Consider the following 21,432-nt stretch of genomic DNA (forward strand, 5'->3'; position numbering starts at 1 on the left):
TGGTAATAAAATCAACAACCCCCCCCAAATCACAGGCTGTTGATTTCCTTAGGAATGTGACCAATGAACTGAGAATACTAGGTTTTGTATGACAGAGGGCTTCACAGTAACAGAAAATCCATACGGGAGTAATAAACAACTATCAACAGACCAGCCAAAAGATGAAAAGAACATTATTTCATCTTAATGAAGAGAAAGTTAATCTGACAGTGAATGACAGCCTTATTTAATGGAAGTCAAGTTTGCTTACTACATTTCTGTCAGTTGCACACTGTTTTAGGCATCTACTGCTGTCTGAAGACTAGAACCCCAAAATGAGGAAGGTCAATTATAAGGGACAGCATTTGCTCACAGGCTCTTCCCTCAGGCAGCAGCCCACCCCATTCAGGTGCATTCACTGACATCTAGGTGAAGTCTTCCTGGACCACCTGACTTAAAATGCAAACCACCCCTTTTACCCTTTCCTTCTCTCTCTTCCTTTCTCCACTTCTCTGTTTAAACTTTCTCCATAGCCCCTTTTACCTTCTGCCACGCTACATACTTTTTTTTTCTGTATGAATTGATCAGCTGTCTCTCCTCATAAGAAAATGTGCTCCAGAAGAGCAGGGATTTTGTTTTACCCATTGTGTTCACTGCTATGTACAAGCTCCCAAATGCGGCACATGATCAAGAAACGTGTTGAATAAATCAGGAAATAAACATGTGCAGCTACCTGAAAATGGGGCTAAACAATTCCTTTACTACACCATTTTGAAAACAAATTTTCTCTACAAAGATGTTATCTATTAGAGCTTGTCTAAATCAAATAAATTCTGAACTACGTAGTCCAAAAAATCACTTTAAAACAGTTTTCTATATGTAAAAATTTAATTGTGTTTTATTTGTACTACTGGCTGTCTCTATTTCAAGTGGAGTGGGGATGAATAAATGGAAGGGTGGGTAGAAAATAAGCAATATTCTAAAATAGTTTGTATAAGATCTAATGCTCCCACATGATCATTTCACAGCATAATTAGAAGAATCTGTCAGTTTACCTGAGCTTTAGAGGCCTGGGGATTACCCAGTAAGTTTTTGAATGAACGCTTGGCAATCCATTTGAGTTGATGACAGAAGGAGGTGGCATAGGTGAGCTCCTTGAAGACTACACTCTTCTTCTTTTTCTGAACCCCTGAAAGTTGATCTAACTCAGCTTTTGTGTCTCTGAAGAAGGTGGAGTTGACATAAAACTCAGCCAATTTTTCTATGAGTGGCTTATCTCTCTTGGACACCTCTTCAGTCTCCTTGGCTTTGGAATAAAAGTGGATCGAGGAAAACATTAACAAAATAACTGATTTAGTCCATTTTTCTGTAACCCCATCTTAGATTCTGCTCTAACTCCTTAATTCTAAAGCTTGAGCATAAAAAATTATTAGATAAGTCATTCCCTTACACATTAGAAAAATGTAGTTAATTGGTCTGACTACTTCTATAAACTTATTGATACAGCAAACCCACTGACCTTTTCCTAACTATATCTGTAGTCTGATTCATTTAAAATAAACTTCTTACCATAGGCAGTTATAATAAAAATGTCATCCTTGCATTATACTATATGCAAATGCATAAAGTGATACGTTTCTTATTTCAAAACATTTTATAAACAATCAGTATATTTTTTTTTTAATGGAAACTCCCCTTAGGCACTATCAGATAAATGCTCATTTATAAATTACATCAAAAACACAGCATTCATGAACAATAACATCTGTGTTGGCTGGTGCTACAGACGGAATGTTTGTGTCCTCCCCACAATTCATATACTGAAAGCCAATCTCCAATGTGATGGTATTTGTAGGTGCAGACTTTGAGGAATGATGACATCATCAGGGTGGAGCCCTCCTGAATGGGGTTAGTGCCCTTAGAAGTGACCTTAGGCTGTATGCCATGTCAGACGGGTAGTAGATGGGGGTGGGGGGGTTATCACTATGTGAGGGATATAAACGATAGATGTTTAACTATTACATTGTTTTGTACACCTGAAATTAATTTTAAAAAATGTTAAAAAAAAAAAAAAAAGAAGAAGTGGCCTCAGGGAGCTCCCTCTCTGCTTCCACCATGGGAGGAGGCAACAAGAAGATGGTCGCCCACCTATAACCAGGAAGCGGGGCCTCAACAGACACCGAATCTGCTGGCTCCCTGATCCTGGACTTCCTAGCCTCCATAACTTGAGAAATAAATGTTTGTTGTATAAGTCACCTAGTCTATAGTATTCTTGTTACTGCAGCCTGAACACACTAAGACAACTGACACGAGAGGGCAGTGTTAATAATGTAAATTCCCAAAGCTACATTTTAATGAGCTACCACACTGCTAGTCTTCAGGAAAATCAGGTGATAATCTGTGACTCTGGACAGATTCACATACCTTCACCACCTTCATCCTCTCTGTTTGATATCACAGCAGAGGAGTCTCCATTAATGACATCCAGGAAAAAGTCTGCAGGATTATTATAGGGCTCACAGTGGTGACCTACAAAAGAAGGCGATTTCACTACACGAGAAAAACAATATACATGTTGAAAAAGAAAAGAAAGCTGCACGTAGGACTAATGGTCCTTAAGCAGGGCAATGAGTGAAGCCAGAGGAGGCACAGCAGGACTGTGTTTGTGAAGAGCCAGGGCGTGCTCTGCTTGAGTTCGCCAAGGGCCTGCCAGAATGCCAGCACCCACTGTAGTAGGGTGCTTCTCCACAGACTAAATTCAGGTCCAAATTAGCTTCTACTATGCAGCTGGAATTCAAATACAGAGAACTAACTACCAGAGCAGGAATCGCAAGAGGACGTGAGCAGCACTGCCCACCTGAAGGATTACGTTCACTTCTTCAGCCACATCTTCTGAACTAATCTTGGTCTATAGACTGACTCTTAGAATCACCTCCCCTATACTCACCAGTCACATATAAATGCTTGATTATTTTAAATGATAGGGATTCAACAAAACAAATTTCATGGACCATGATCTATAATCATATCCAAATATCTCTAAAATAAAGCAGACTGCATAAGCCATAAAAAAATATTACACCTTTCCATCTGAAATAGAACCAGGCAGCCCACAACTGTCAGAAATGTTGGCCCATCAAAGTCAGGCTCAGGAGTAGCCATTCTATTAACTGGTAAGTCACTCATACCCACTCCAATCTAATTTACTAGAAAAGCAAGCAGCATCTCCATGACCCCTCATGAAGTCAGACCAACATCCCATGTAAGGAAACATAGTAATTAAACCTGATCTGTCACAGAGTCAAGAACACAAATGATTTGGGGGTACTGTAAGGCCTTTCCAAAAATGTTCAACTGACAGATAACTGGCTGTGAGGCCAGTATATTTATTGAACTGTTAGAGAAAGGTCACCAGAACTAGTAAGCAGAACACATATAGGCCCAGTAGAAACGGTCCTACACACACACAGAGTATGCACGCATACTCAAATAGGACAAGAAAGAGGCCTAAATAACAAGCCAGTGCTGCAAAATGAAGAAAACTTCCAGCACCAAACTGACCAAAGATGTTCTGCAGTGGTGGAACCCATACTATGTCTACCCAACGACCAAACAGCACTCGCATCCTTCTCTGCTCTCTCTCAGGATTCTATTGAGGAAGGATCTCCCTGCAGGAAAAAGGCAACCATACCAGCTGATGCAAAGTACCCCAGGGCCTCCTGAGCAGGCCCGTGGAACATTACTCTTCCTGAGGCCAACAAGGTGAGGCTATCAAACAGCTTGAAGATGGAATAACGAGGCTGATGAATGGAGAAGATGATGGTTCTTCCCTGTTTAGACATCCTAGTTGAAAGTGAAAAAATAATGAGTCATTAAACATCTGAAACGTGCACTTCTTAGCAGCAAAATTGATTCTAGCCCTTAGATCATTTATTTCTAGTTCAACTTCATTTTCTCTTACTAACATCTCATCTCATATCATCTCTCTGTGAGTTAGGAACCTAAATTCCATGCTCTTATGAAAGAGTAAGGTTTCTTAAACTGTGTTCCATGAATGGTCTAGAATCAATTAGAACATGAATTACAATTCCTGGACAGTCTTCCCAGACCTACTGGGTCTTGGGAATCCATATTTTTAACAAGCACCCAGGTAACTTGTAAATACACTCATATTTGAGAACTTATTATGGACTAAATATTTGAGCAATCATTGATGTTCCAGTCTCATGGATCAGTGAAGTCTTCTGGTTCTATAGGAATTGGTATTCATTCTTACAAGAAGAGGAGATCATCATACAGACACACCAAGAGAAAATGAAATGACACAGGGAGAAGCCAAGGAGAGACGCCTCAGAAGAAACAATCCTGATGACATTTTAATCTTAAACTTCTGGCCTCCAAGACCGTGAAAAACTTAACTTCTATTATTTAAGCCACCCAGTCTGTGTACCATGTTATGGCAGCCCGAGCAAACTAATACACTAACACACCCCCACTCCTTCGGTCACTGGGTTCCAGTCCCTCTGGCTTCTTGATGTTACAGACACATTAGTCATGGTCTGCCTGAGGACCACTGTCCACTGCCTCCAACTAGAACCCTCTCCCCCCGAACCCCCAGGTCTTGCTCACAGCTCAATGGCACATCATTGAGGACTTCCCTGACCATCCTGCTGTGCAGTACAGGACCCCGACTCCCACCACAGTAGTCTTCCCTACACTCTTACCTTGCTCCATTTTTCTTATATTTACTGTGTTTCCCGGAAAATAAGACCTAGCCAGACAATCAGCTTTAATGCATCTTTTGGAGCAAAAATTAATATAAGACCTGGTCTTATATAATGGGTCTTACATAATGTAAGACCAGGTCTTATATAAATTTTTACTCCAACCGGTCTTATATAATGTAATATAAGACCGGATCTTATATTAATTTTGCTCCAAAAGATGCATTAGAGCTGATTGTCCAGCTAGGTCTTATTTTCAGGGAAACATGGTAGCAGGTGATCACATATTGCATGAATGTAAAAATAAGCATTTACCTCTTCAGGAGCAAAAGGACAGCATTTGCTGTGCTTGAATCTAAGCCAGTTGTGGGCTCATCCAGGAACAAGATGGATGGATCTGTAATAAGCTCCATTCCAATACTAGTCCTTTTCCTTTCTCCTCCAGACACCCCACGGGTAAACTGAGTTCCAACCTAAAACACAATTATCGTCAATATTAACAATAACAACCTCAGCCAGTCATTTATTGAGCTCCTAATATGTGCTAACCCTGTAAGAGGCACATTATCTCCTATCCTCATTTATTCTGAACAGCAAATAAACGAGTATCTGAGGGGTAGGTTTCTCCTTAATTAGACATGTAAAGTGAGGCTCAGGTCAGAGCTGGTACATGGCTAAGCCTGATATGAACCATGTTTGAAATCGTTCTATATGTTCCTTATCACATCAAAAGTTTAGCTTTAAGATGGAAGTTAGAACTGAAAGATGTGGCCCTGAAATAATGAAGTCACAGTCCTAAAACAGAGATAAAGATAGGATAGGAAAAGGTGAAAGCACCTACAGTTTATTAGTTTTCTTACACTCTTCACTTCCTCCCCCACCAAAAAAGTCCTCAAGTGGACTTCAAGAAGTGCTGAGGCTTGGCAGCTAAGGAGGTGCACTTACTACCATCCACATTAGCACCCCTTAAATCACTATACACTTCCCAAATTGATTCTTTCTATACCCTAACTCACAGCAGAATTCCCAACTCTCTTTCAGACAAATTCAGAAGGCAGAATATTTTACAGGGCAACTGGCTCAGTCTTTTCAAACACTCAATGACCTTGTATGCGGTAGAGGGAACAGGAAAGTTTTGGGGGAGGCAGAAGGTAGGCAATTATTTTTATAATAAGAGTCTTCAAGTGATAATAATCAAATGGTACTCATGCCATTGATTTGATCCAATAACAACTGAGCTATATACATGCTATTAAATTTTATTAATTTTGTTAGTTGATAATGGTAGTATAGTAATGTAGGCAAATGTCTTTATTTTTTAAAAGTGAATAATAAGTATTCAGGGGTGAAATGTGATATTTATAACTTTGCTTAAATTACTTCAGAAAGAAAAACCTGAATAAGATGTGAACTGGGAAATCAAGGTAAAAGTTACTAGTAATCATACCTTTACATTAATTATACTACAATCATATCAATACTATATAATGAGACTATTCTCTCTATATTACTGTTACATCAAAAATTTCATAAAAAGTAAAAAATTTTAATGTATTATTTCAAGCAATTACATAAATAAATTCTAAGATATCAACAACTGTCTTCAGCTTATATTCCTTGGAAATCCAAGCAAGGAACTCAGGGCAATGACTGCCTAAAGGTAAAGAATGGAAAGCATCTTACTGGAATGATGGAATCAAATAAACAGAGCCCCAGCAAAGGAAACCCAATCACTCATGAAATGAAAATAAGAGGTACATGGTAGTATCTCAGAGGTATTCTACCAAACAAAATATAGCAAAATATACTTTATATAAAAGACTGTCAGAAAGTATTGCATGAAGCAGCAGCCAGAAGAATACCCCCCCCCCCCCGTTTTCATTCCCTCTAAGTAAAGGATATCATAGGGGATTAAACTGGAGCCATCAGAATCTAAAAAGCTCATCTTCACCCAGAGCTTCAGATGTCTTCCCAGCAAATCGTCCGTATCTATTCATAAACTGTAAAGTTCACTCGTTCGTCTCATTTCCTCTTCCTGATCCTGCACAACCCACATAAGGAGTTCTTTTTGTCTCTCTTGCCCATAACTGTTACCTATAAAACCTAAGAGAGCCCAGCACATGCCAGTAATATTGGCAGAAGGGAGAGAGGAACAGAGGGAGGGACAGATGTGAGACAAAGGGCCAAAAGAAATCCTATACAAAAATGAATCAGTGCTACACAAATTAGAAATACACCTTAATGTGACTAAAAATAATTTTGGAAGCCAAATTACAGCAAAGTGAAAAATACAGAGAAAAAACTCCGGGATTTTCATCATTTATGAATTCTAGAAATATGCCTCCAAAGCAAAAGAACAACATCCCCTGGAGGAAGAGAGGAAGAATAGCTAAAAGGGGAAGGAGAAAACAGAAAGAAGTTAGTGTACAGATACCGAATGTGACAGGACGTAAAACAATTTGTGTGGGGGATGATCACGAGGTATAATCACATAGAAGAGACACATTTTCTTTGCAAAGAACAGTTTTCCCTACTGGACCACATGCCATACTTCATTTCCCGGATTCAATCATTTTTTGATTTTTTTTCTAGTTAATTTCCACCTCCATATTACGTAACTAGTCACTTTTCTCACCCTAAGGGAGGCAGCCACTTTTGACCCACACACATTACAGAAAACATGTGACTAAGAGTTACACTATACACACCGCGGAGGCCCTATTGCCTGGAGATGATACCATCAGGTTTTTCCACGTTACCTTGGAATCTGCCACTTTAGCCAGACCTAACTCTTGAATGACCTTGTTTATCCGTTCATTCTTTTCATGATTTGTCATAGTTGTTGGGAGCCGAAGAGCTGCTGAGAACTGCAAGTTTTCTCTCACTGTCAGAGTTCCCATCACAACATCATCCTTAAGGCAAAAGGGCATTTTAACACGACATATCAGGTCTTTTCTGGTACCATCACTCTTTAGTATATGTAACTTAATCCACAGTAATAACATACCCCAAGGAGAGTTCTAGCTAATGATGAACTTGCAATTATACAAATCACAGTAACTCCCATATACAAAGAGATGCAAAGCCTGATGGAATAATTCTCACTCCCTATCTGTCCCCCCAAACAGAACACAGGTAATTATGATTACTACTAGCAGACATTTCCAGACTGCTTAATACAAGGATTTGCCAACATACCTTTCTAAGCTAGGGGAAGGAGAAAGGTAAAGGTAGGGGGAAAAGTAAAACAGTGTATCTTTTGGAAATGTGGTAACTAGAATTGACATCATTGTCCTTACAAAAGTCATATACCATCAGGAGAACTAATATCACTAATATTACAAGAGTCCTATTCTAGATTCTCCCTGCATGTTCAGGTAACACTACTCTATGTCTTACGGGAGATTATAAAAAGCTGGCGCAAAGAAAGATGGTTTTACGTCCATGTCACATCATCAATGGGAAGCAAACTGAACTATCAGCCATGGCACTTGCCCACATAGAAACAGGACAAATCTAAAATGCAAATCCACGCATACTTACCTGTACCACATAACCTGAGGTACATTTGAAATTGGCAGGTCGAGGTGCTCCATTTATCAAAACGTCTCCAGATAGTCCCTGTGGATCTTTCCTTGCAGATAAGACATCTAACAGCCTATAAAAGGAAACACATGGTTTTTCTTCTCCTCCACCTCGGACTATCTCTCTCAGATACTCTGAATCCAAATTCTGCTCAAGTTACAAAGTTAACTGATCAAGAAATTCTACGGTTTAACTGAAATTATATACCGGGATGTCAAAAACCTGTATACAAGTGGACACGTTGGTCAGCTTCGCTCAATCAGTAGTTTGCTGTACTCAGAAGTGTCTGGAGGCTGATGGTATCCACTTTGAGCACCTCTTGTAATTGCAGAAGTCAAATGTGACTTGTATTCATCTTTTTTTATTGATATATACTGAGTATTACACTTTTAATACAGTTTTCTCCCTTTCTTAAAATGTGTATACATTTTTTTGGCACCGTGTGTGTGTGTGTGTGCATGTGTGCAAAATTCTCACCCTCCTTTTTTTTGACTCTATGCTACAATAAAGCCCAAGAACATAAAGCAGGGCACTGCTGGCTGATCCAGCATAGACCTCCAGCACTGCCCTCCAGCTGTCTGACCCTGGGGGAGCCAACACAGGCAATGTGCGCTTTTACTGAGACTCAAGCCTTCACTTTTGCCTTTGGCTCCATCTCCCCACTTTCAATTTTATCCCCTCCCTTTTCCATCTCATTAGCTCAAATGCCAATCACTTTATCACCTCCTGTTAGTCAAGTTTCCCACTCCTAGGACAGAACCACAGCTAGCATGACTGCATGGGATCCATAGCACCTAGAGCCAGACTAGACACGTAGTGATGCTCAACAAAGACCTGCTCTCCTAAAAGTGATCTTTCCACGCACACTAACACTGCAGAGAAAAAGCTTACTGATGCTCGTTATACTCACGAAGATTTGCCTCCACCTGTGGGTCCCAGAATGGCGTTGAGGCCAGGTCTCATGATCCCACTGTAAATGCAGAAACAGACTGATTTCCTGGGTCACTTTAAAACCGGTTCCACTAATTTACATCGCATTTAATATACACAATGAAAGGTGATTAAATTAGACAGAAAACAAGCATAAACCAACTTTTAAAGGAAAAAGAAACTGAACAGTCGATTAATAGACGTCTAGTCTATGAAGGATATCATCAGTATTCAGGACCAATGAGAAAAATGGCTTGGTTCCCTGTAAATTCGTTTTTACTTATTCTCAGCCACTTACATTTTTTTTGGAAAAGGACACATAAACTTTCAGAGTTCCTTGAAAATTGAGATTCTGATAAAGCATCTGTTACATTTACTGCTCTTAACACAATGTAAAATCTTGAGAAATGTTTGATGATAATTATTTTCACATCATCTCCTTTGCTACCTGGTTAAGTTCTGTACAGTTAAGTCTGTGGATTTCTAAAATACCAGTATTCGTGTTCTCACTGCTCAAATCTGGATAGACCAAGAAACAATAGTAGAAATTCAATGGCTAAAATAAAGCACCTCATGGGTTTAAAAAAAAAAACAGCAACCCTCACCAGTTCTTAACCCTCACAAAATTCTTCATTAAATTGGAAATGTAAAACATACGCCCTTCAGATATGTCATTTTCTTCCTTGTAAAGTGTTAGATAAGTGAACTGGAAATGTTCAGTTTAGAAGTGGGAGACGCCACCATGTATAGAGGGTGACCTTTAAGGGTGCACAGACATGATGTAGACACTGCATGTTACAAACAAATGATGTTTCGGGGGAGAGAATATTCAGACAGAAAGCAAGCAGGTAGAAAAAATTCAGGCAGTGTTGACTGCGCTGAGACTCAAGAAGAAGGCAAATAAGTAGTTTGCATTTTATCCTGAACGTGACCAGTAGAATGGTAAGGAGAATGAAGGGCAGGGCCACCGCAGTTATAAACGCATGATGAAATGGAGGTCTGACAAAGCTCTTTCAAAACCCTGATGCTTAAGCCCAATCTCTGGAATTGGCAGGTAAGTCAAAATTTAGTCCACAGAGAAAACTATTCCGAGTGGAAGGTGCAAAACAGGATGCTATTTCATGCCCAGATAATGCCTTTCACAGAGGCAAATACTGTGATTATACAATTTTGTGAGTGACAAATGTCACCATGCAGCTGTACCATAGTGCTTCAATCAGGAGGACCTCAGCATTTATGGCCTATTGTGCTTGAGCTGTCACATGTAAAATGGCTGGTGGGTGCTAGGGTGAAATGTACCTTCCACTTGGCTCATTGACTGAGGTGCCCCTCACTGAAACACTGAACAAATACAATGAGTTAGGTAAATCAGGCACAAGCTGTAAAACTGAAAATAACTTAATCTTTCAGTGACCTTGCCCCCTGGTGTAAAAAGGCATGATAATAGTTGGGTAAACTTTCAAGCTGCATTTATCTATAGCTCTTGATGCACCTTCTCTAGTAACAGCGACCTAGTAACTGTTTCTAAAGTGACCAAAAGTAAGCTTGTTATACACTAAGACTTCACTGTCAGAAAACCTGTCCAGGTTTTAAAAATATCTACTCGAAAAAAGAATAAACAACCATAAATGATTAACCCAAAACTCAGTGTGAGCATTCTAAGAGGAATTTCCCAGGTCCCTGAGTTGGGCTTTCTTTGGCACTAACCCTTGCGTGACACAAAACAATAACAGATAATCACAAATGCAAGAGTTCCGGTTTGAAGCTTTGGCTAATTCTCCTTCCATTCGCTCAACACAACAATTCAGTGTCTACTATGTGTGGACAAGGCACTCTTCTAGGATGTGGGTCAAAGCTGAGAATAAAGCAAAGTGCTAGCCGTCATGGACTTTACATTCTAGTCCAGGGTTCAGCAAAGCAGGTAGTCATGTTATCTGTTTTCATTAACAAAGTGTTACAGAGCCACCCACATTCGTTTATGTCTATGGCTGCGTTCATGCCACAACAACAGAGTTCAGTAGTTGCAACACAGATGAATGGTCCACAATGCTGAAAATATTTACTATCAGGCCCTTTACAGAAAACACTTGCTGACCTCTGTTTTGGTCTGTGGTCTACAATTCCCTCGTTGCCCCATTCTACCCTCCTCCACACAATCATCCCTCAAAACCCATTCCCCACCCTTATTTATTGCTTTATAACACTGACATGCTATAGTCTCCCTCACTATACTGTAAAACCCTGCCCATAAGAGCTATGTCATCTTCTTCTACCACTCCCCTCCATAGCGTGCAACACATGCACAATCAGTAGACCACTGAATACGCAAAATGAAACCTACGTCACAGGATTCCTGTCGCATCTATTGCATTTTAGTAAATGATGGTAAATCCTTTGGTCTCGTCTTATGAGCGAGAAGCCACTGCCATTCCCACAGCATGGAGCATCATCCTTCCCTACCCTGTCTTAACACACACACACACACACACACACACACACACTCACACATATGCACGCACGCATAATCTTCACTTTCTCTCTCCCTATGCCCCTGGCTCTCCAATTTAGGGTTAGGGACTTCTGTCGTGTCTTCTATCCCTCTATCACAGCAGAACACAGTGAACTACTCTAGTTGTGTGAATCCCCCATTAGATTAGAAGGTTTCTGACAACATAGGGCATACCTCTATGACTAGCATCACGAACAATGTCAGGCATCTAGTAGACATTCAAATTTGCTGAATAAATGAGTCGCATTTTTATAAATGATAATTACTTATAGGAAAATGAAATGTTTTCAGTAAAAACAAATATCAAGAAGTAGAAAAAACCTTACAGATACATAATAGGTATAGACCAACTGGAAGAATTCTTAGTTACATTCCCTACTTATTATATCATGTTCAAATAATACATCAGTCATTTCCATTAGACTTTACCTTCCCTTCTTACTGCGAAGGTGATGGAAGTGCTGGGTGGGGGTGCAGCAACCTCCGGCACCCACGAAACAGGCTACAAAGAGAGCTGGGAGGAAGAGAGGAGACAGCTGAGGCTGGGGAGATTGCCTATACTAATAAATAAGAAAATTGACTGAGCAAATCAGTCAGTATATTAAGAATAATGAGACCCAGGTTTTTCACTTTCTGAAAAGATATTTTACAAAGATAGAAATATGGAAATAACCCATTAGATAGGAATTGGGAGTCATGGGTTTTAATCCATATACACAGAGAGATATAAAAAGGTTTAGATGTATGTACACGTAATACATACGTATATGTCCTAGGTCTGTCCCCTGAGAAGGCCTGCAAGCTATGACATCCCAGTAGCAGTGAACATTCCAAACACCCAGATCTTGGCTGTAAATGCAAAACTCCACAAAAAGGAACGTCAGCTCATTTCAGGTCTGAGGCAGACTAAGCACACAGTGAGCCTGGAACTTCTTGCAGTACCAACAAAATACTCAATGAATGAGAGAATATGTCAAAAAAAAAAATGAGTTCAAAACACAGAACCTACCTTGAAAAGTTTCCCACTGACCAAATAGGGAACAATACGATTATCGAGATAAATAATGGTAACGCATTACTACTAAATGCTACTGAATAAAATGGGAATCCATGAGCCCATTCTGATATAAATAAATGAATGAAAAGATGACGGATGAAGCTTTTTCTTTTTAGTAGAATGCAAACTAACCCATACAGAAGAGTAGGATGAAAACAGAAAATCACCCTCTGAACTATCATCGTGACAGTTATTGCTGATTCAGGCAGGAGTCATCAATGGCGGCTGAAGTGGGTGCGTTCAGGTTTAATGAGGAATAGGGTTTGGGAATAATGTCAGGGTATCTCTCCTCATAATAGTTATTAATTACAAAGTGGAAAGTGGTGACCTTGTGGTGAAGGCTGGCAGATACCAACGTGACCAGGTGATCAAGGTTAACATCACCTGGGGCAGAACAGGTAAATCCCAGGTTGGATGACACTGAGGAGACAGCATGTGGTGGTCAGTCAGCTACGTGAGGGGCATGGTTGACCAGCGGCCCCGTAGGACACACCACTGCATCCATCATAAGGCGTTGCTGCCCCTGGGCTGCTCCTAGACAATGACCAAGTGGTTCTATAGGAGAGATCCCTTATTTCTGAAAAATATACGGTGGAGGAGTTAGGGATAATAGAGCACCATATGGCCAGCTTGCTCTCAAATGGTTCAGAAAAATCCTAAAGACAGTGGGCATGTAAAGAGACAAAATGACTAGCAAGTGCAGTGTGGTGTTTAGAGGTGGGAAATCTAGGTAAAATTTATGTTGCCACAAGGTTTAAGTCTGAAATTACTTCAAAATAAAATATAAAGTTTTTAAATCTCCAAATAGATAATGAATTTCCCTGAAGAGTATAGGATCTGGAATGAACGTCCACTGGAATGAACCATTTTTTCTATAGATCTTCGGCATTGGTTAAAAAAAGCTTAAATGCTAGCTATGGGCAAAAACTAAGCTTAACAGAAAGATTTGTCATAAGGTAGCAAAATCTCTTGCCTTTTTGAATTCTCAGTCAGGTTTTGTCTCGTCTTCTTCCTCCCATAGAGGATGTCATATTCTAGTTACTTAGTTTAAAAAATGAGATTACAAATTGTCCAAGGCAAAATAAAAATCAAGATCCTCAACAACTTTTTTGTCATATAATTACTATATTGAATGGTGGTGGTATGATCAAAAACAAGTCAAAACTAAGATAAATAAGAGTAACCACAACTACAATAAATGAGAGCAGATACAAGAAAGATTAGAAACACTGCATCGAATGAAAGGAATGACCTTTCTCTTGGATGCCTAATCCAAAAATATGAGTAAACTAATAACACTGGTATGAGACGTATCGAGGAAATCACTTCGTAAGGTATATGAATGTATAATCACTATGTTGTGCACCTGAAACTAATATAATATTGTATGTCAGCTGTAATTGAAAAAAAATTTTAGTTATATTAAAAAAGAAAAAAAAATTGACTGAGCTTATGAACATAGGAATGCATGTACGGATGAACTCATCTATTACAGGAATGCGTACCACTGCGTCATAAAAACATTAAGAAGCCTTGGTCAGATGACACTTTCATTCCATCAGGTTATTAATCTACTAGCTTTAAAACATAAAGATAAATGTATACTCGCACACTATGCATTTTTAATGTATTCAACCTGCAAATGATAGTCAAATCATTTGTCACCTTCCACTTACACAAAATCTGAAGTGACCAATACTTTCTTCATTGTTATTTTCCACAAAAATCTTGTTCCCTTTCAGAAAGGTCAGTCAATTCTAACTAGGCGTGTAGCAAAAGATAAAAGCTTTGTGTCTATCATTTCTCTCCTTATTTTCCTAGTCAGCGTTTCTTAACCAACACAAGAAAGGAACAAGGAAGTAGGTGTGACAGAAGGTGTTGCTGCATGAGCAAAGGTCTATCTAATCCTACACAGCCCCTGACCTCACCACCACCCAATCAATCTCAGATCCCCATCGTTTCCTCCGCACCCACATCCAAAAATTTTCTCCCCTATTTTTTCATTTCCTAGCCTTCTGGGAGCACTTGCCTGCTAGTAACAGATAAAATCACGACTCTGTAGAATGCATCATGCAAACATGAGAAACATCTGATTCTATACAGGTTTGCAACCATACCTGGCCAAAGTGCTCTTATAACTACTCCTCCAGTCTCAGAGAGCTAGAAAAGGTGCTTGTTTTATGTATGAATAATTATTTCTCCTATTAAACAAACAAATAAACAAAACAAAACACAGAGGTCATGTTGTCCGAGCAAACCCAGATGCACTCCCCACTCCACAGAGAGGAAAAATCAGGCTCAGTTCTCTAGAAATCAGAAAAACATTTCACTGATATGTGGTATATAAAACTGAAAACAACAAAAGAACAAGACAAACAAATGAAGAAACGAAAACTCATAGACACAGACAATAGTTTAGTGGTTATCAGAGAGTAAGGGGAGAGGGGCTGGTAGATAAGGGTAAGGGAATCCAATATAGGGTGATGGAGACAGAATTGACTCTGCGTGGTGAACACACAATGTGATATGTAGATGATGTATTACAGAACTGTACACCTAAAACCTATGTAACTTTACTAGCAATTGTCACCCTAATAAACTTTAGTAAAAAAAACAAAAGAAATCAGAAAAACATGAATAACCTTAATGGCTATCATCTGTGAAAGAAGACAGATATGTGGTACCAACTAAGTTCTATTCTTATCCCTTGCCCCCCAAAACTACTGCCCACCCCACCACAAAATGAATTTGTTACTGGAGGAAGAAATTGAAAATCAGTTTGTATTGATTTAGATGCTAAGTTCTCCATCATTTGGACTTTAACGGCATAACTTAAGCTAAGCTAGAGTTGTCATACATTCAAGTAGTTTCTGTCTATCTGTATAATGGGGAAAAGCAAAAGTAATTGCGGTTTAAAAGGTTAAAAATAATTGCAAAAACCACACTTACTTTTTTACTTTTGCAACAACCTAAAATAGGCCACTCATTTAAAACAAGTCTGGTTGAAAACCAAAGTACTTTCACAATATATTGTCATTTCAACCTCATGACTCTTGCTTTTAGCACATAAAAGACATAAAATGCATTTAGAACCTAATGTGTCTGGCTCATAAAGTACAATCACAGATCTTTTATTTCACACATTAGAAAAATAAAGTCAGAGATTACAATTATATCCCCACATTCAAGAAATGGAAAGTCACATAGTCAGGCCTCTTTCTACTAAACCACTTGGCATACCCAGGAAAAACTAAATGACATATTACTTATTTGGTTCTCAAACAAAAGCAGATTCACGTGGTACAACCACTTTAAAAATAGTTTGGCAATTCTTTTAAAAATTAAACATCTACCTAACACATAATTCAAACGTTTCACTCCCAGTTGAGCCAAAAGAAATGAAAGAATGTGTCTATGTATCTGTACAGACATGTACACAAATGTCCATAGCACCTTACTTGTAACAGGCAAAACTTGTGCAGTTCACTGTATGTTAACAAAGCGATTTAAATAAAAATTCATGCACATACTTGATATTCGTTAGTATTTCTTTCTCAACTGTTTTTCGACCAAGTAGAAAGCCACTCTTCACTTTTACTCGATAGCAGATGTTATGAAAACTTAACACAGCTCCTTCAGCAAATGACTTCAGGTCATTGGACGTCATCCTGGAGAGACCACTGGTGTTTCTTTGTGACATTGGGATAAAAACTTGGTCATTACTGGAAGACATCTGGAGAGTTTCTGCGTTTCTGCAGAGGAAAAGCAACAGTAAGTTGATAGTCCCGATAAATCAGATTGTAAACACTAGGTAACAATACACTTAAAAAACAAGTCCATTTTGGTACAGACTTCCAGTTATAAAATAAGTAAGTCCTGGGGATATAATGTGCAGCATGATTACTAAAGTTAACAACACTGTATTATATATTTGAAAGTTGCTAAGAGTAAATATTTAATGTTCTCATCATGAGGGGGGAAAAAAACAAATTTTAACTGTGTGGTGATGGCTGTTAACCAGGCTTACTGTGGTGATCGTTTCACAATATATGCAAATATTGAATCACTATGTTGTGTACCTGAAATTAATGTTGTATGTCAATTATACCTCAACTGAAAACAGTAAAGAGGAGAGATCCAAATTTAAAAAAAAAAATCTAAAATACCTCATCAGTCATTTTTATATTGATCACATGTTTAAATAAAAATATTTTGGATACATCAAATAAGATATATTATTAACATTAAAAAACCACCCACTTTAAACTGCACTACAATAAATAACTCCATTTGCAATGAACAGCCCATATCCCTGGGATAAGTACAACTTTAAAATGCATATTAGGGAGGCAGATAAAATTCTAAATATATAACTCCAATTAGATGTCAAGTAAACATCTAATAAGTAAATAGGAAGAGTTTGAAAATTACTCAAAACTCACGAAGCAGAAAACAGACGAGTAGGAGTTAAATCTGGCGAGCGTGAAAAGCATATTATACTATGATCCAAGATCAGGGACAGACTACATGGTCACCATCACCCTCTGTTTTTGGTTTTGGTTATTTTTTTTTAAATTTTGGATTTATGACATAGTTATTACAAAAGGGAGCTTAGCCAGGCAGTCAGGAACAAGAGAAATTTCTCTGAATGTATAGCTCCAGGCTTATATCACTGATTGTTATTCTCCTTCAATCAGCTAAGAAGATAAACTCCAAAATTATTTGAGATGACACAATCATTTCCTTAACAGAAGAACATATTTAAATTCCAGGAAGATTTAGAATTAAGTATAAAAATAATTCAGAAAAATCAAACCAATAGTTCAGCAGTTAAACAATTTAAAAGAAAAATTTAGTATTAAGGTTACCAGAGGGGAAGAGGGAGTAAGGGAGGTAAAAAAGTGTAAAGGGGGTCAAATATATGATGACGGAAGGAGACTTGAATTTGGGTTGTGAACACACAATGCAATATACAGATGATGTATTACAGAATTATTAACTTGAAACACACATAATCTTATTAACCAATGTCATCCCAACAAATTTAATACAACTTAAAAAAATTTTAACAAAGTATTAAATTAACAAATGAAGTTTAAAATGTTTCGTTAAGGCAGTCACAAAAAGCACCTATAAAAGATTTAATTAGAGTAGGTTAAAGTGCACTTAACAGCATGTGAATAGGTTTGAAATGTGAAATTTAAGAAATCTAGTTTTAATTTTTAAAAATCAAAGTAATCTATGAAGAACTTTCTCTCTGGCTATGATGGAGCAGCTGTTCCAAACCAATCACCCTCCTAAGAACAACTACAACAGTAGACAAAATATAAGAAGCAACAGTTTGAAGAGTTCTCTCTGATGAGACCAACAAAAGCAGCCAGGATTTAAGGAACCATAATCCTGGAAAGGATGAAACAGCAGAGAGGGAAACCCAGCATTCTGTGCCCTTTCCTATCCAGGAAAACTCCAGGGCTCCTATCCAGGAACTCCTATCCAGGGCTCCTATCCAGGGCTCCTATCCAGGGCTCCTATCCAGGGCGCAAAACTCAGAAGAACACAGGTAGAAAGAAGCTGCTAGAGGATAAAAACAGCTGAGGAAATATTTCAGCAGTCTCTCAGGTCAAGGGAGAGAAAATTTGAAGTTGCAAGCCTACCAAAGAGGAGGGGCCCTAGAAACCCAAGCTTCTGAGATCCCAGAAGGGCTATGCCCTGGCAATATGGGCACCCCAGGAATAGACCAGCTTGTACTGAATCAGAGTGATCCACTCATACTTTGTCTACTAGGAGCTAAATCCACTCTCAAAAAATATATGTAATCATCCAAATTTTAAATCAACATTACCAGGCATTTCAGAAAATAGGACCTAATGTTCCAAAACAAGATAAGAGAAATAGACCCACAGGTAATACACACTGGAGTCATCAGATTTTGACTGCTTGATGTACTATTTAAGAAAGGAATTGAAAAGATAAACTATTACCAAAAACCAGAATCTATATTAAAAAAAACACACAGTAGATGAGTTTAAATAGCAGTTTAGATGCAGATTAGTGATAGACTAGTATGTAGAAAACATCCAGATTGAAGCATAGATGAAAATTATCACTATAAAAAAACAAAACAAAATTCCGGACTGAAAAGGATGAATACTACATTTTAAAAAGCCCAGAAAACATATGCAACGTGATGCTAAAGGTTTGGCATACGTGTAACTGAAGACCTAGAAAAGGAGAATGGGGAAGGGTGGGAATGGAGCAGAATCAATATTTGAAAAAATACTGGCCAAGCAATTTCCAAAACTGGTGAAGGTATCATGCCACAGACTGAAGAAGTTCTAGAAACACCAAAGCAGGCTAAATACAAGAAAACCACACCTGACCATATCATAGTAAAACTGCCAAGAACCAAAGTAATCTCTAAGTAATTGTTCCTACACCCAAAAACGGCCCTACTGTTATTACATTTACAACACTCTATTCAATGTTGGAAACTGGAAGAGGAGGAAACCACTTAAAGATTAGCACCCAGGAAATTAAAGGTAAATAGTTTGCTTTTAATCTGTCCACACAATGAACGGTAATAACTAGCCAGAACCCTATTCTCTTACAGCATCATAGAGAAGGCACAAGTAATCCCTGGACCTTACATCCTGACTTTATAAACTTCTTAAGTCATCGCATGAAGTCAGTACCAAAATCAATGTTCGCTTCTCCTGCTGCCATGTCCATTTGATGCTCAGCCATTTTGCACTCACAACACTCATTATGAGAATCCAATAACAACCTGCATGAAATGTAAACAGGCCATTGGCTCATGACGGAAATTGGTAAGAGATCTTTGGGAGATTTTCTGCTTACGAAAGGCACCAACTGGAACTCAAGTGCCCCAGAAAGGTCATTCATGCCCATACAAGACACAGGCCTCAAACTTAGAGTAAATACAACACACTTTTAGAAGTGGCTGCAAACAAAGAGCCTGCCTTCACGGGGACAGGATTTGGTGTGTAATTCACATGGCTGCTTGGTTCCTCACTAGGACCCCAACAATCTCCCTCAGACACAGCAGGGTCTCTGCAATTCACGAGTTACGCATCAAATGACCAGATGGATACAACCAAGGCACACCGTCCAGCTGAATCGCATTCTACCAACAAACAAACTGAAAATGCCTAACCCAATACGGAACAAAGCGTAATATAAGCTGAAAGACAAAAACACATAATAATAATTACAAAATACAGGGAACACAACACCCCAGCCCCATATTAGCCCCCAAGTCCTGGACCTCTAATTAATACAGTAATACTGGTCACACATAGATGGTCACTAAAAGCAACTGCTCCACGTAAACTTGAATCTTTCCCTATGGGCAGAAGCTTTCAGGGCAGATGTGTTGCTCTCTTCTTTGTACATGAAATAACCTAACTCACGTAACAAATATCAGCTTCCCACCTTGTTGCCGCTTCCCTGCTTCCAGGGGATCTGCTGGTCCTACTTGGCTTTTTACCACCTTCCATGTCCTTCACCCACGATAAAGACTTCACGTCCTTACATAACAGAGGTGTCCCCATGCTTCCCAACTCACCTGAACCAGCCTGCTCTGTTACCTGGCCTGATTATATCCCATAGGCAGCTGGGAAAGGCCTTCAAACAGGATCCAGGGGCTTGCAGTTAATGAGATTTTTTGCCCTTTTCCTGGCTGTGCCTTTTCTGGTGGTCTACCTACGTCACCTTTCCTCTCCGCTTGTTACTTTCTAACTAGTGAGGCCACATCTTTTACTTTTTGACAGTTTGAACAGTTTTCTTCCATAGATGCTGCTATACTCATATCTGTTAAAAAATGATAACCTGCATTTAAAATGCCATTTTCCTCCATAGTACTTTTTACCATATTCTCAATATGACAGTCTATTGTAAATGGAGTGCGTTATACCATGAAAAGTGCACACAGGTAAGAAAAGTACCCAGGTCGATTCTAAAGTCCTCAGCCAGACACCTGCCCACAGTGGAACTATTACACAGGCTGGTAGAAGCCCAGGCCTTCCTCTTACATGGTTTTCCGAGTGATGAAACTAGGAAATGGACAGTTGCATGCCCTCCGCCTCTAAGCCAAAAGGACCTGCTGTGTAAGCACACGTGACCTTCAACTGAGGCTAAGACAACGAGATTACAATCCTGACAAGGAGATAGGGTTCTCAGGTGATTGCTATAAACATGATGGCACAAAAATACAAGGAGGATACTATTAAATACTGCCGGGGAAAAAATGTCAAAATCTAACTTCCATAAATTAATCCTTGTATTTAAAAAGTCCTGTATCAATTATTGGGTTTTCACGTTGCCTCTGATTTGACAGATCCGCCCTGAAGTGTCCAGGGTGGACACTGTATTCAAGTCCAAAGACTGCTCAGTAATGGAGAGTTGGAGTCAGACCACTGACGTCTTCAGGTCAACGAAGCAATCTGAGTGTGGGACTCTCGGCCCCCACGGTGATCTGGGGACCGTGGTACTGGGGACGAGGTCAGTCACACAGAGAAAGAGACCCCATCATAGAAGGTTTGCACAGTCAGCGAGAAGACCCTGAGGCCTTTTCAGCAGGAAACTCCCATGAGACTATTATAATTATGTTTTCAGAAGACCACTCTGGC

At 39.1% G+C, this 21,432-nt stretch overlaps 1 protein-coding gene across 6 annotated transcripts in view; it reads right to left on the minus strand.

Annotated features, from left to right (window-relative positions):
• Positions 1-21,432, minus strand: part of LOC117022510 (broad substrate specificity ATP-binding cassette transporter ABCG2) — a 95,262-nt gene that overhangs the window by 13,940 nt on the left and 59,890 nt on the right. For all 6 annotated transcript variants that reach the window (XM_033106628.1, XM_033106626.1, XM_033106625.1 and 3 more), the window contains 8 exons: positions 16,315-16,536; positions 9,199-9,258; positions 8,247-8,361; positions 7,463-7,615; positions 5,019-5,176; positions 3,671-3,822; positions 2,404-2,508; positions 1,035-1,285 (listed from right to left, as the gene is read on the minus strand). In XM_033106628.1, coding sequence (XP_032962519.1) covers positions 1,035-1,285; positions 2,404-2,508; positions 3,671-3,822; positions 5,019-5,176; positions 7,463-7,615; positions 8,247-8,361; positions 9,199-9,258; positions 16,315-16,517 — 1,197 coding nt within the window. In that variant the 5' untranslated portion in view covers positions 16,518-16,536. The remainder of the gene's footprint in view (positions 1-1,034; positions 1,286-2,403; positions 2,509-3,670; positions 3,823-5,018; positions 5,177-7,462; positions 7,616-8,246; positions 8,362-9,198; positions 9,259-16,314; positions 16,537-21,432) is intronic.

Source organism: Rhinolophus ferrumequinum, chromosome 5 (assembly GCF_004115265.2).
Source record: "Rhinolophus ferrumequinum isolate MPI-CBG mRhiFer1 chromosome 5, mRhiFer1_v1.p, whole genome shotgun sequence".
Classification (NCBI taxonomy): Eukaryota; Metazoa; Chordata; class Mammalia; order Chiroptera; family Rhinolophidae; genus Rhinolophus; species Rhinolophus ferrumequinum.